The sequence below is a fragment of the Cavia porcellus genome, unplaced genomic scaffold, assembly GCF_034190915.1.
Source record: "Cavia porcellus strain 051 isolate PalLab524CR breed Dunkin Hartley unplaced genomic scaffold, mCavPor4.1 scaffold_28, whole genome shotgun sequence".
Taxonomy (NCBI): domain Eukaryota; kingdom Metazoa; phylum Chordata; class Mammalia; order Rodentia; family Caviidae; genus Cavia; species Cavia porcellus.
In genome coordinates this window covers 29,765,376-29,779,602 of record NW_026947511.1, presented here as the reverse complement: position 1 = coordinate 29,779,602, position 14,227 = coordinate 29,765,376, and the positions used below count along the sequence as shown (strand labels likewise).

Sequence of the window (14,227 nt, the reverse complement as noted above, 5' to 3'; positions counted from 1 at the left end):
ACTGTCAGACCTTACACAAGGCCCGGGGTTGGGCCGCTTTGGGGGGAGAGTGGGGGGTGCCACTTTTAACTCAGGCCCGGAGCCCACAGGCAGCCCCCTCTCCACCGACAGCGGTGGTGGGAAGAACTCTCTCCTAAGCATGTGCCCTACCTCTCATTCCATCCCATTTTGGTTTTACGGATTGATATTTAGATTAAGGAGATAAACACAGGCCAGGAGCACTGAGGCCTGACAGGCAGAGGAACCCCAACCTGTCAATCACGGTCAGACACAGCCTCCTGGGTACCACACCTGCCCCCCAGGTGGCCCTGGATTCAGAAGAACCAGGAGCTGATCAAAGGGCCCAGAAGGACCGCCTGAGGCACCCCTAAAATCAGGGAGGCTGTGTCTACCAAAGCCTTCCAGGTCAGCTTGGGACAGGGCTGGAGACCTAGGGATCTTTCCCTCCCTCCCTCCCTGTCTCTCCCTCTCTCTCCCTCTTCTCCCCTCCCCAGGTTGCAGATAAAGAATTCAATTTTCTTTTAAACGGTGGGGAAATTGGAAGAGATTTTGTTCTGTTTAAGCACAGCTGGAGTCTCAGGTCTCAAGGGGTTGAGAACAATGAGATCAATTAAGATGCCAATGGTGAGGGGTGTCAGAGGGGGTGGGAGGGCCGGGAGGGGGATGGGCTGTTGGAGGAGGCCTGGCCTATGGGGAAGCCTGGCTCCCCATAGATGGAGGCCCAGGGGTGTCTTCCCTATGCTGACCTCTGCTCTCTTCACATTTTGTGCAAATTCACTCATAATTCACACTGGCAATTTCTGTCATCAGTGTTACAGGACAGGAGACTCAAGGCTGACCAGTGCCCTCAGAAGCAGGGAGAGCCTGTGTTCTGGAATCCACCCGGAGGCCCTGGCACCATTTCAGGGAGCATTTGTTCTCCACAGGCAAGGTCTAAGGACCTTGACCTTGGCACACATCACCTTCTGCTGCTGCGGAGACAGGAATTCGGCTCCCTTTATATAGAGGACAGGAAATCCAGGCAGTCAGCAACCAGGAAGCTGGACAGGACTCCTTGCCCAGAGCCACTTGATGTTTGCCAAGGTGCAGGGTGCTCCCAGCCAGCCAGGTGGACACGAACAGGGCCCTGGCTGAGCTCAGCCTGGCTGTGGGCAGGGGAAGCAGCGGAGGGCAGGATCTGGACGCTTTCTCCTCTCTACCTGCCTAGTAGGGGTGTCAGCTACCAGCAAGTCTCTCAGCTTCCCTGTGCCTGCTCCCCATGGGGGAGCCACATGGGTCCCTAGATGCTCCTGCTCCTCAGAGGGGGTCTGGCCACTCTCAGCCAAAGGCCTCCTGTCCCTGTGTCCCTTCCTGCTGCGTGTTTACCCTCTCTCTGCCAGGCTCCTGGCTCACAGCTGGTCACCTGCTGATCTCTTACTTGGGTGTCTCATTCCTGGATTTGCTTCGTTTTTGTTTTTTTGAGACAGGGTCTCTCAGTGTAGTTCAGGCTTGGTTTTGAACTCACTGATCCTCCTGTCTCAGCCTCTTGGGTGCTAGAATTGTAGGCATGTACCATCATACCCCAGCCTTCCTTCCTGAATTTTCAATCCAAATTCTCAAACTGGACTCTTCTCTCTCCTCCATCTGGGCTTTTTTCTATGCTACCTTCTGTGGGAGACCCACCTACCCTGACCACTTGTCCTAATGCTGAAATCGCCCCAGCCCTGGCACCCCACCCCTGCCCACTTTGATTCCCCCCAGCATTTATTGCCATGTGACATGTTCTCTCTGACTTTGTATTTGTGGGCTGGGGATGTAGCTCAGTGGCATAAGCACCTGCCTGGAAAGTGTGAGGTCATGAGTTCGAGCCCCAGTACCAAAAAAGGAAAAAAAAAATCTTGTGTGTCTTGTGCTCCTGGCATAAACAGGGACATCTGTCTGTCTTAGCTACCAGGGTCATCCAAAGCCCTTGACAGGCATCACTGAATGGAGCTGCAGCTGGCAGGGTCCCTGGCCCTGCAGAACACCTTTTGGGAAGTGTTTAGGGAGCACTGTTGCCAGTCTGAGACCTGATGGGTTTCATCCTTGGCCTTGGAATTAGAGCCCCTGATCAAGATGAGGACTCCCAGGGATCCCGAAATCTGGTGTCCATGACGCCTCCATCATGCAGACCTTAGTTCCTAGGGTCTGCTGCCCTGAACTCCTACCTGACCTGGGAGGACTTTGAAGCCAGCAATTCACTCTTTCCATGGCCTGAACAAGAGGCTGAGGCCCAGAGAGGGCAAGAGACAGGCACGGGGTCACCCAGTAAGTCCTCGGCCAGCCATCTTCCTATATGCTCTTCCCCAGAGGGGGTGACCCAGAATATTATTTACCCTTTCTGTGCCTCAGTTTTCCCAGGAAGCCTCTGCTCACCCCCTTCTCCTGCCATGCCCCTCTAGGAGGCTGTCCTAAAATACCTGCAACCACAGCAGTCAAACCAACTCAGCTGCACAGCCAGTGCGGGGACAGCTAGACAGAAGAGCTGCAGGGAGAGCTGTTGAGGGGCTTGGGAGAGGGTAGTTGCTCAGATCAGAGGCAAGCAGTGGGGAAGGGGAGGCTCAGAATTTAGGGACCTGGGGAGGAGGAAGAGTGGCCCAGTCACCATCTGGGCTGGTGCCATAGGGAGGCCCCTAGGTGGTCTCAGAGAGGAAGGTCGGTGAGGTGGGTGATGTGGGGTGAGCAGACCCTTGGTAAGAAGATGCCAAGGGTCTGCAGGGAAGATGTGTGATCTGGGGGCTGGGGAGAGCAGTGCGAGGGCTGAGGGGTATGCGGGTGCAAGCAGCTCAGAGTCCAGTTGTGGAGGCCATGAATGCCAATGTAGGCCAGAGCGTTGACCTCCAGCTGCCTGGCAGTGGCTGGGGCAGCAAGAACTTCTGTCTCTTCCCGCCCTCCGCCTTCCTGGGCACTTAGAGCTCCCAGCTCCTTGCCAGGCAGAAAAAGGGATAGGAAGGGTGTGCGCCTCCTGGCTTTTTCCTTGGTTGTGTCATATCCTGGAGGAGACAGAAACTGCTGTCTCACGGTGGCATGATCACACACGACACGTGGGTGCAAATTCCTCGACATGCTTCCCACTGGGAGTCAGGGGTCAGGGTGGTTTTGTCCCCTCCCCTGGGATGCAGCCTTGCCTCAGAACTAGGAGAATTCAGCAGAAATGATGCTGGTGACTTGGAGACCAGGTGAGAAAAGGTCACACAGCTTCAGCTTCTGCTTGGTTCTTTTGGGGCTCCTTTTGGGGTGCTCTTATTCAGAACCCCATGCTAAAAGATGCCCTAGCTACATAGAGAGGTCACACGGAGGTACTCAGGGCACAGCTCAGCAGAGCTTGTCCTGGGCAGGACCTGTCCAGGAACCCGGCCCTGCTGGTCCAGCCTCTGCTGGAGGAGATATCCGGACCTGGGGGAGGAGAGAAGCTGGACCCCAGGACCTTTCCTACCCCTTTCCCCCAAATCCTTGAGTGTGGGCCACACCTCATTCAGGGCAGGCACAAAGTAAGTGTTTGCTGTTGTTGGATGAAGAATGGATAAAACCATGGGCAGCCACCGAGTTTCTCCGAGCAGAGAATTAATTATAAAACTCCTGCAGCTGAGGTGAGCTATGTGCTCTGCGGGACCCGGTGCAACACCAACAATAGCTCAGAATTCCAGATGATGACTGCGGAACATGGACCCCGGCATAGGTCCAGGCTCTGGAAAGTCAGAGCCAAAGCAGGGAATCTAAGAACCGGGAGACCAGCTGTAAGAGCTGGCACCCTGAATTCGCTTGCAGCCTGGCAAAGATGGACCAAACCTCCATGTGGGTGACAGCAACGGTAATGGAATTTGCCGCACAGCTGTCACTTACCCAGGCCTCCTAGCACACTGGGACCTTGGGGGCCCCTCCTCTCTCAGTCAGGGAAGGGACAAGTGTTATTATTGCACTCAAGACTCGGGGTCAGGACACACTGAAGCAACTGCTCAGTGTCACAGAGACAGCAAGCAGCAGGCCAGGCTTTGAGCCTGGCCCTGGTTTGAACCCTTGCTTCCTGCTGTGGCGGATGCAGCCCAGAGGTCTCTGTCATGTCTCAGGGCAACATGCCCTTCTTCTAGGAGCCAGAGGGTCAGGGAGGAGTAAAGGTGAGCCCCAGGGCACACCCCCAGACTGAGGCGGGGGCTGGCCTTTCCACATCACCAGGGCCAGTTCAAGTTCCTCTGCTTGGGTTCAATGGTGTAGGGGTGCCAGGCGGTCCCAGAGCCAGGCCCTGCAGCAACAACCTCACAATCAGCCTTCCCTTTGGCCACTGTGGCCTTTGCTGGGGAGAGGGACAGGGGAGCACAAGGGGCAGCTTGACTGGCATTGTACAGTGGGGCTCCCTGCTGATGTGTGGCCGGAGGGGGGCCAGGGAGGTCCTGGGTTGGGCAGGAGGGAAGCTAGGTGGCTCCAGGAGCGGATGATGGAGACCTTGGGACTCTCCCCACATTTCTAGATGGTACTGGAGAAGGAGGCCAGGGCAGCTGGGAGGTCCCGGAGGCCAGCGATAAGAGGGGACCTCACATGTGGGGGGAAATTGAACAGCAAGAGGGACTGCCCTTCCCTCCAGGCATGGCAAGCTGGAATGATAGCCTCATGGAGACAGGAGGCCTGAGAGAGGCAATGCCCAGCCCAGTCCCCTGCCTGGGGGTGCCCAGAGGAGGGCCGGGATGAGATGTTGCCACTCAGACAGGTGGTCTCAGCCAGGAAGTTGGGTGTGACAAGCTGCAGTTCCTGGGTGTGCTGCAGGCCGGGCTCTGTGCTATGAGTGTGTCTCCACGAACCACGCCAACTGTCGCAACCTCCCCTTTGTCACAGAGGAGAAAACCGAGGCCTAGGGGCCTGTCGAAGGCCCACCCTGGCTGACCTGAGCTGGCCCACAATGACAGGGAGTAGACAGCCAGACAGGACCTTTAAGGCTGCATTTCGTATTCGTAAGCGTTAACTACGTACATCACTGTCACCACACCCAGCATATGGACAACCCAGGGACACTGGGCAGGCACGTTTTTCACTTGGTAGAAAGGAAACCAAATCCCAGAGTGCTCACCCCACAGTAAAGCCAGAATCTGAAGCCAGGCTCAGAGGCTTACAGCTATAAACCCAGCACTCTGGGAGGCCGAAGCAGGAAGGTCACAAATTTAAGCCTAGACCAGGCAATTTAATGACTTAACAAGACCTTGTCTCAAAATAAAAAATAAAAAAGGGCTCAGGATGTAGCTCAGTGCAAAAGTCCTGGGTTCAATCCCCAATACCACAAAAGAAAAAGATCACAACAAAACAAAACACAAGTGGATTCTGGTCCTCCCAGGATGACCCTGACTCAGGCTTAGACTTTCAGCCTTCAAAACCTTGAATTAAATAAAATACTTTTCTTCGTATCTCATATTCAAGATTTCATTACGGTAATGGAATGAACGTACCCCCCTTCCCGCACAGCCTGCCCATCCATCTCCGCAGCAGACACCCCCAGAGTCCACACTCTGCTGCCATCCCTCCTGCCCCTGCCACCTTCCAGGCAGCCTTTCCTACCCAGGACAGCTCTGGGCTGCCACAAGCACCCTGGTTCCTTGAGTGAAGTGCTCATGTCTCCCTGACCTGGAGTCCCCAGCAACAGAAATGCTCCTGCAGCTCTGGCTCCAGAGAGGTAGAAACTCACTTGGTGGTGCCAGAGGGTCCAGAATATCACCAGGACACAGTGGCCAGAGTGACCCTACCCCGGGATCTGCAGCGGCTCCTCCCAGGTCCTTGGTGGCCAGCACACAGCCTCACAAGGGCAGCCTTCTGGGGTCTGTGTGCATGACAGGTCTGCCACTTACTAGCCCTCGGACCCTGAGCAAGTCACTTAACTCCCTGAGCCTGTTTCCTCATCTGCTCCCAGCAAGGACTCTGATGGCAGAGACTGCAGCGGTGTCAGTACCGCAGCAAACATCACAGCCTCAGGGGTCACCCAGACAGTAAGCTTGGGCACAGGCCCACCACAGTCCATCTTCCTGGCGGTACAGGCCAGGTGCTAAGAGGGGAAGCAGTTCCTGAGTCCCATGGTGTCAACCAGAAGCCAAGCTGCGCTCAAGGTCAAGCCTTTGAACTCGAGCCCCCACTTTCCTCTCCCCTTGCTGTAACTGGGGGCCGGAAGTATCACAGAGCAGGGAGGTGAGCAGTCTGGCTTTTGCACCCAGCTGGGATGCCCAGGCTAGCAGTGACAGCTGGTTTCCCCTTGGTGCCAAGTCCCAATGCCACCTCCCCTGCACAGGTGACCAGGCACAAAAGCAGGGCCACGCCAGTGTGGGGACTGGGGAGTCCCCTCACAGCAGGTTCTGTTCTAGCCTTCTGTACAAATTAAAACATCTTCCTTCTCTTTATAATTTTTTTCCAGACACAACTGCCCATGAAACATTTTAATAACATCCTAGAAAAGGTCAGGGAGAAGGAATTTCACAGTCCCTGAGCAGGCAGCTCTAACTTCAGCCTCTCTGAGGCAATAAGTGTGGAGAGAAAGCCAACCTAGGACTAAGTGGAGAATGGACAGGCCCAGGGACAAAGTAGGGTGTGGCTGGCCCACCTGCCACCTGCCAGGGCTCAGGTGGTGGGGGGGCTGGAAGCCAGAGCTGATCACCAGGGTGATGACTCTTCACAGCTTCACGGCCCACGAACCTGGGGCTGTGGGTTGAGGAGGAGGCAGGTGAGGTGTGGCTGCGGGGAGCTGGGAACCACAGGTGGCTGGATCTGGTAGCTCTGCAGAGCCCTAGGCAGCCCTGAGAAGGCAGAGCTCACCTGCTCACATAAAGGGACACTTGCATGGAGCAGTGGGACCAAGACAGGCCATGTGGGTTCCCAACAGACCCAGCGCCTGCTCCCGCTCTGACAAAGCCTAGGGGGATGGGATGGGCTCATGCCCACCTCTGCCTGCTCTCCGGGCCAGCTGGAGCAGCCCCATGCACCTGTCTGTGAGGCCACCAGCCAAGGCACACTGTGCTTACACATTAACTTTGCCCCTGCTCCGTGGATGTCCCCAGCTCTTTTCCAGGGCTGTGAGACTCAGGGGTACAAAATGAGAACCCTAAGACAGACTCCCCTGACAGCTAAGCCTGGGGCCCACATCACATTCTTCATTGCACGGTCTCTGACCTTTGAGGGATGGAGCTTCTGGGTCCCACTAGGCCTCCCAAGTGCAGGCGGCTAGGGTGCCCTTCTCTACATTTGGGGGTGCTGCAGCAGGCAGGGGCCCTCTGGGGACAGGTGATGTATTGCTGGAGCACACTGGAGAAGCTGGAGGCCACAGGCTGGGGACACAGGCAGGGGAGAACAGCAGCAGCAGACTTGCTGCTACGTCTGACGGCCTGACTAGCTAAACATCTGTCTGAAATATTAATAACTGTCAGATGGGAAAGGCCTGGAGCTCCACACAGCTCTGCACCATCTGCCTGCAGAGTAAACACACTTCAGAGCGGGGGGCCTGGTAGTGCCAGTTTAGAGCAGGAAATGGCAGCAAGGGCTCTGGGAGCCATAGGTAGACGGGGAGGAGCCACTTACTGAGCACATAGTATGTGCGTGGCCTTGAGCTTGTGGAGCAACATCTACCACCTCGTTCTACTCGGCATCCAATCCAGTTTTCTCATAGGTGCCTCCTCCCCATTTGCAGCCCACATAATTTGCACAGGACTCAGCCCCCAACCTTGAATCTCCTGGGAAGTACCTGGCCTATTCCTGGCATATCTGAATCCTTACCATTGGCTCTGAGATGACCCAACAAGCTGAGAATCAGTTCTGGGTCTTTGGCTGGAACTACCACAAAAGATTTGGTTTCCCCCATTTGGGTTGATAAGCTGGTAAACAGCAAGCCTAGAGCTGCTGGTGTACCGTCAGCCAGCACAGAGACAGAGCTGGGTGCTGCAGACAGACCCCTGCTCAGCGGAATGCCTGGATGCAGCCAGGCCTGAAATCACTTATGCCTTCAAGTTATGATTTTTTTTTTTTTTTGCTTGAACCACTTAAAGGCTTTTGTCCTTTGCAACAGAGAGAGAAAGTGAGAGCGAGACAGAGGGAGAAAGACGGATACAAATGGACTCTAGGTGGGGGCCCCTGTTAAAGGACACAACCTAGCAAGGACAGTGGGGGTTGCCTAGGCACCTTCAAGAGTCCCCTCCGTCCTGGTGCCTGTGCTCAGATAGGGAGCATCACCCTCCTCAGAGATGGTTGGACCCCGTCCCACCCACTGGGGCACCCTGGTTCACTTCCCCTCAGGGAAAAGGAAGAACACCAAAGCATCCCCTCCTCCAGTCTGGCCCTTTTCTATGCTGTAGTCCTGGCCAAGTGAGGCCATCCTGGAGAATCCAGATTCTAGCACATTAGCCCACACAACCTCCTAACTGCCCAGTGTCCTTGGGAATGCCCCTGGACACTGTCCACAGTCTGCCTGACAGTTCACAGCCCTGAAGGTGGCAGGGACTCACCAGGACCGTTAGTACAGAAGTGCCCACAGTGACGTTCTCGTACAGGCTGACGTTGTACAGCGGCTGGCTGAAGATGGGCCGGTTGTCATTCTCGTTGATGAGGGTGATCTTCACCTTGGCATAGCCCACGTGGTCGGGCACACTTTCATTGGCAAAGAGCTGTGGAGCAGGGTGTGGGTTAGGTCAGCTCCCACCTGCTCATGAGCCTATGTCCCCATGAGTCCTCCTTGTATGTGGGCAGGTACCCGCCCACCCCAGGTTTATGTTGCCGTGAGTCCCATGCCTGCTCCCTGCGGCCAGTGCTGCCACTGGTTTTGCTCTGGGGGAGGAGTGATGGGGCCAGGCTGGCAGGAGATGAGAGCTGGGACTGCCACGGAACCTGGTGACACTGTGCCCAATTCCTGGATACATCCTTGTCCTCCTTGCAGAGAGAAGGGCCAGCCAGAACCCTGCTGCTCTGGGAGCTTCTCTGGATCAGATCCACAGGGAAGATGGGGAGACGTGGCAGGCAGGATTCATGAAGATGATGTCATGCTCCTCCCCTGCTTCCCCCAAGTCCCCTACCCAACCCAAGGAGATTTGGGGGGGAGTGGCTTACGTCAAAGTCATAGCGGTCCACAGTCTCGTAGTCGAGTGGGATGGCCACCCGGATGCGGATGTCCGCTTTCCCTTGGACAGAGGTGGGGGAGATGATGAAGTGGTGGGAGTTGTTCCCCACCAGGTACACCTCAAACATGCTGTTCAGGCCCTGGAGCGAGAGCAGACAGACAGCGGTCAGAGAGGCACGGGGTGGAGGGACGGAGGGCACGGAACGGGTGGTGGAGGAGGCACAGGCTTAGAGGACTTGCCCATCCTGCCATGGAGGCCCCTTCCTTCCTAGGTGATGCCAGCCCACTCCCAGCCCCATCTCCTGCCTGTGTCAGGGACTGGGAAGTCTCTGCCTTCATCACCCTATATGAGGCCCAAGGTGTGCCCTCTGTGGTTTGGCTCTTGTCTCTTGCTTGCTTTTTCTGATGCTGGAACCTCCCCTGGAGAGAGGGGAAACTGCCAGCATAAGGCCCAGGGGGGGACAGAGGAAAGACAAGGGGACAGGTCCTAAGAGAGAGGGGGAAGAGAGTAATCAAGCGGCCCTGCCCGCCCTGGCAGAGGGTTCACAGGAGTGACAGCTGAGTTCCAGGAGCCCTCTCCTGCTGATCCTGGGATCCAGGAGGGTAGTGGGGCTCCCGGGCAGGGGACCTGCTGGGGACATTGTTTGGGGTCTATTGGGCTGCAGAATTTTCTGTTCCTTTTGACATGGAACCCATCCAGGCAGACAGAGGGGACCAATTAAATGCCCCAAGGGGCACTAATAGCCAAAATCAGTAGAGTGTGACAGCTCTGAAAAGTGACACAACACCTCCCCCTCCCCTGCACGTTGGCCCGTGGACTACAGGACCTGGAGGCCCCCAAGGCTGGAGGTGGTTGGGCTGCGCCCTCCCCGCAGTGCCACCCAACCCCCAGCCCTGCCCTACCCCTCTCAGGCTCACTTACCAAGTTCTGCCAGTGGGAGCCGCCAGGCAAAGAGCATGGAGACAAGGAGAAGGAGCCGAGAGTGGCAGGAAGGAACCAGAGAAGACAGTGAGTCCGGGTGCAGGGTCAGGACATCACCCCATTCCGGGAAGCAGCCCCATCCACTTCCAGGGCCACTGCTTTGGGGAGCCAAGGAGGGACGAGCTAGGCAGCAGAGAGAGGAGCGACAGCAAGGACCCGGGAAGAGGGCAGGGCCAGGAGGGCAGGAGGGCTCTCCCCGCCTGGGCAGCCACACCCATGGGCTGGGTGGTGACGACCACATCCCTGCACCCTGTGCTCAGGGGCTTGGAGAAACCCGTGCAGGAAGTGGCCCAGAGCAGGCCATGACTTTACTGTTTTCCTAACACGGGAAACACGTGCAATTTGGTGTGCAGAGATGTAAAAAAAGTCTTCCAGTAACTCAAAAGGCTCCCACTCCACACTCTCTTACCAGAGCCGGAGCCAAAAGCTTCCCCTTAGGCAGCCACCACAGCCTGTGCATGGCCTCCTTCTGGGGAAATCCATTCGATGTGATATCTATCTACCCTCACACAGGGCGAGGCAGGCACTGGGGCACCCTATGCACATTGCTTTGGGACAGATATGTTCACTTAAAACTACGTTTCAAAGCTAGCCACAGTGCACATCTATAGTCCCAGCAAGGAGGTTGAGGCAGGAGGATTGCAAGTTTGGGTCCGGCCTGTGCAATTGAGTGATTAGTAAGGTTAATGAAGATGTAAAGACTGTCTTAAGTTAACCCCCAGTATCACAAAACAAAGCAAAGCAAAACAAAAACTATGTTTTGCTTTCTGTCCACCTAGAAGCTGCTGCTCACCAGGACAACAGCAACATGGCACACATTTATCAAGTACCTACTGCTAGGCACAGGACCAGGCACTTGGGAAGTACCACGACTTGCTCATTTCTCTCAGTGGATGCGGGGTTCTGAAATGTTCAGAGCCCTTGAGGCACAGACTGTGCCTTGCACAATGAAAATCCACCTCAGAGCTGGCACACAGCAGGTGCTAAGGCTCATGTGTCACCCTGTGTGACCCTCTTCCCAAGAGTCACAGGGGATGGACATTCAGTTCAGAGAGGTTGAATGAGTCACCAAGGAAGCACAGGGAGCTGGCAGCAGGGTGGGGAGCGGGACGCAGGTCTAGCACCCAGGCAGGGCTTGCTGCCTCCCAGGCCAGAGGAAGCAGAGCTCAGGCCTGGGTGCGCATTCCCTTTGCAGCAAGGGCCGTGCTGGCCACATGGTCAGTGATTTCAGTCTCCAAGGAAATGGTGACTGTGCATTCCAGGGAGTCTCAGGAGGGGCAGCCCTGAGGGGCAGTGCTGGGAAGGTGGGAAGGTACAGGGTTTTGTTTCTGTTTTGTTTGGGTTTTTTGAGTCAGGATCTTGCTATGTAGTCCAGGCTGGCCTCATATTTGTGGCAATCCTACTGCCTTAACCTTCTGAATGCTGGGATTACAGCATTACTAGCATGCCTGGCGAGGTGCTGGTTTTTGGACTAGCAGAGAAGGGCTTCCACAGGAGGAGGTGACCCTAAGCACCAAGTTCTCAGAGTTCCCTCAGTGGCTTGTTAACCTGAGCACTGCAGTGTCTGGGCTGCGGCCTGTGTATGTGCATTTCTGACCCAAGTTCCAGGTGGTGGCAATGGCAGCAAAGGCCACCCTTTGAGAGCCACTGGTCTGAGCAAAGGTGCAGGGTGGGGAATGAATAGTAATCTATCCCTGCTGGCAAGGGTCCGGGAGGGAAGCTTGAGAGATTGCAAAGAAAGACACAGGTAGGTGACACCTTCAGGACTCGGTCAATTCCATAAGCAGTGGGGACGCCTCCAAGTGCTGGAGCAGGAGGATACTGAGGGCCCAGGAGGAGGGTGGCCTAAAGACTGGAATTGCCAGTGTGGGATGCAGAGGCCCAGGGCCAGAGTCAGAGTCTCCTGGATACAGGACCCAGGCAGATGAAGTTTTCCCATGTTCCCCCGGGAGCTGTGTTGCAGAGCCAGGGAGGACATTGGTGGGGCCATGGAGCACCGAGGTACCCACAGCGACCAAGAAGGGGCCAGCAAGGGAGAGGCACAGAGCAATCAGGGGAGTGTCATTATTAGGTGACACTGTAGACCCAGGAAACCAGGCTGCAGGGCGCTGGAACCCAGGCCTGAGATTCTGCCCCAGGAACTGGTTAGACTCCTGTTTTAGAGCCATGCATTGGAAGGTCTGGGATGGGCCCAGTATGCTAGGGATCCCAGTGCTGCTAGGGTGAGAGCCATCGAGACAGGTGATGCCAGGGAAGAGGTGAGTTTGAGAGGAAGCACTTTGGACTGCTCTGTGTCTGAACGGACAGATGTAGTGCAGAAGCATGTGGGGGAGGGGCTGTCCCAACCATCAAGGTCAGCCGTGGAGAACTGAAGTGATACCTGATGTGCGCTCAGTGTGGCTACAGGGTAAGGACTGGGTTGGACAGGGCACCCAGAGGGGACAAGCCCTGGGTGAGCTCCAGCCCACTGCAGGACAGCTCTGTGGGTCTCAGTGAATGGACCCCGGTGCTTTTATCTGCTCAGCCTCCAGCGGGTGGGAGTTGGCCTAGGTAAGACACTAGTTGTCAGGACCATGTGTGCTGCTGTCCCAGAATCCCCTGATCACCAGTGCTCAGCCTGTCCCTCCCAGAATGTGCCCAGAGGGCTGTGTCTTCCTAGACCTGGGTGTGACACTCAGCTCCGGGGATGGGAGTGTGTGTAAGGCAAACATGCAAACCCCTTATGATGGCAGTCAGAGCCAGGAACCTTTAATCACACAGCTTCCTTCCGCCAAACTGTGTGTGTCAGAACCTGTACCAGCCTTCACCAGGGACTCACATCAGCGTAGTCCACTCCTTTCTCAGAGAAGGAAACTGAGGCTGGAAAGGGCAACTAACTGTTCCTGCCACACCGCTGGCTGCAGGGGAAACCTTTGTACTGGGGTCCATCCTGCTCCGTTCTGAGCTGCAGGGCAGAGGTCTGCTGCCTGCTCCTTAGGCCACGGTCAGGGAGTGAAGGCCAGGCTGGGGCCCCCAGGCCTCCTCTGTGCCCTTGTCCTACTGGGGGCTGCCTCCATAGAGCGGGAGGGGCAGAGGAGGAGGCAGGAGACATCTCGGAGCTGTGGAGGGGCGATTTTGTTGGAAAGGGAGATAAAGACGACATCAAAAGGAGCCCCAGTGTGTGTGGAGAGGGGCCCGGTGGATTAAATTCCGCTCCAGCTGGGAGAGGCGATGAGAGGCTGATTGGCGCCCGAGCTGCAGCGGGCTGGGAGCTGCTGGCTGCCCACGGGGAGGCCTGGTGACTGCACTTGGATCTATTTATTTATAGGGGGAGGATGCATGTGGGAAACCACTCCTGGCTCCTCGCAGTCCATCCTGATTGCCCCTGGTGACTGCAGCCTTCCAGCCCCCCATGGAGGGCAGCGCCTTATCAGCCAGCTGCCAGAAGGGGCTGCTTCCCTACTCCCCTAACCTTGCCTGCTGCTCCGGCTCCTGGAGGTTCAGGGCTGTCAAAGAGGGGCCACCTGCCCAGAACAGACCCTCCCTGCCTTCTCTGTTGATCCTCTGGCTCAGGGTTGGGGTTTCCGCTCTGGATGGAGTTTATCATGCAAGGGGTGTGTGTGTGTGTGTCTACAGACCCTACATCCCTTGGAGGGAGGAGAGGACACCACCTAACACAGCACCAGCACCTTTCCCAGTTCTGCAGGTGGACCTGGGCTTGACCCTGCTGTGGCTGGTGTTCTGGGCACCTTTCCCTCTGCTGATGTCATGGAGCCCCATGGGGTGAAGGCTGGCCCGCAGCACTCCAGGCCCCCTCCCTGGGTGCAAGGTCTGCACGGCCTTCTCTATCCCTCCAGCTGCCCCCACCCCGAGGCTCAGCCCTGCTGTGGTGACACCAGCGGTCCTGCTCTCTCCCTGGCACTCAGGGTGGTGACTGGGGCAGCGTGTGATGCAGGATAGGGAGAGAAACTGAAAGACAGGGCACAGGCGGAGTCCCTGCCCAGCTGTGTGATCTTGGGCCACTCACTTCTAGCCCCAGACTCTGAAGTTTCCCCATGTGAGGTGGGGAGAGAAGAACATCAGACAGGAAGGAACGGCACAGGACCCTCGCTGTGCCAGCACCTTCTGCAGACACGTGCATCATGCTTTCGTGCCCCAGACGGAGATTCCCAAAGACA

General features: G+C 56.5%; 1 protein-coding gene across 11 annotated transcripts in view; it reads right to left on the bottom strand.

Annotated features, from left to right (window-relative positions):
* Positions 1–14,227, bottom strand: part of Cdh23 (cadherin related 23) — a 374,671-nt gene that overhangs the window by 145,501 nt on the left and 214,943 nt on the right. For all 11 annotated transcript variants that reach the window (XM_063238627.1, XM_063238629.1, XM_063238628.1 and 8 more), the window contains exons 12-13: positions 9,079–9,228; positions 8,481–8,639 (exon numbers count right to left, since the gene is read on the bottom strand). In XM_063238627.1, coding sequence (XP_063094697.1) covers positions 8,481–8,639; positions 9,079–9,228 — 309 coding nt within the window. The remainder of the gene's footprint in view (positions 1–8,480; positions 8,640–9,078; positions 9,229–14,227) is intronic.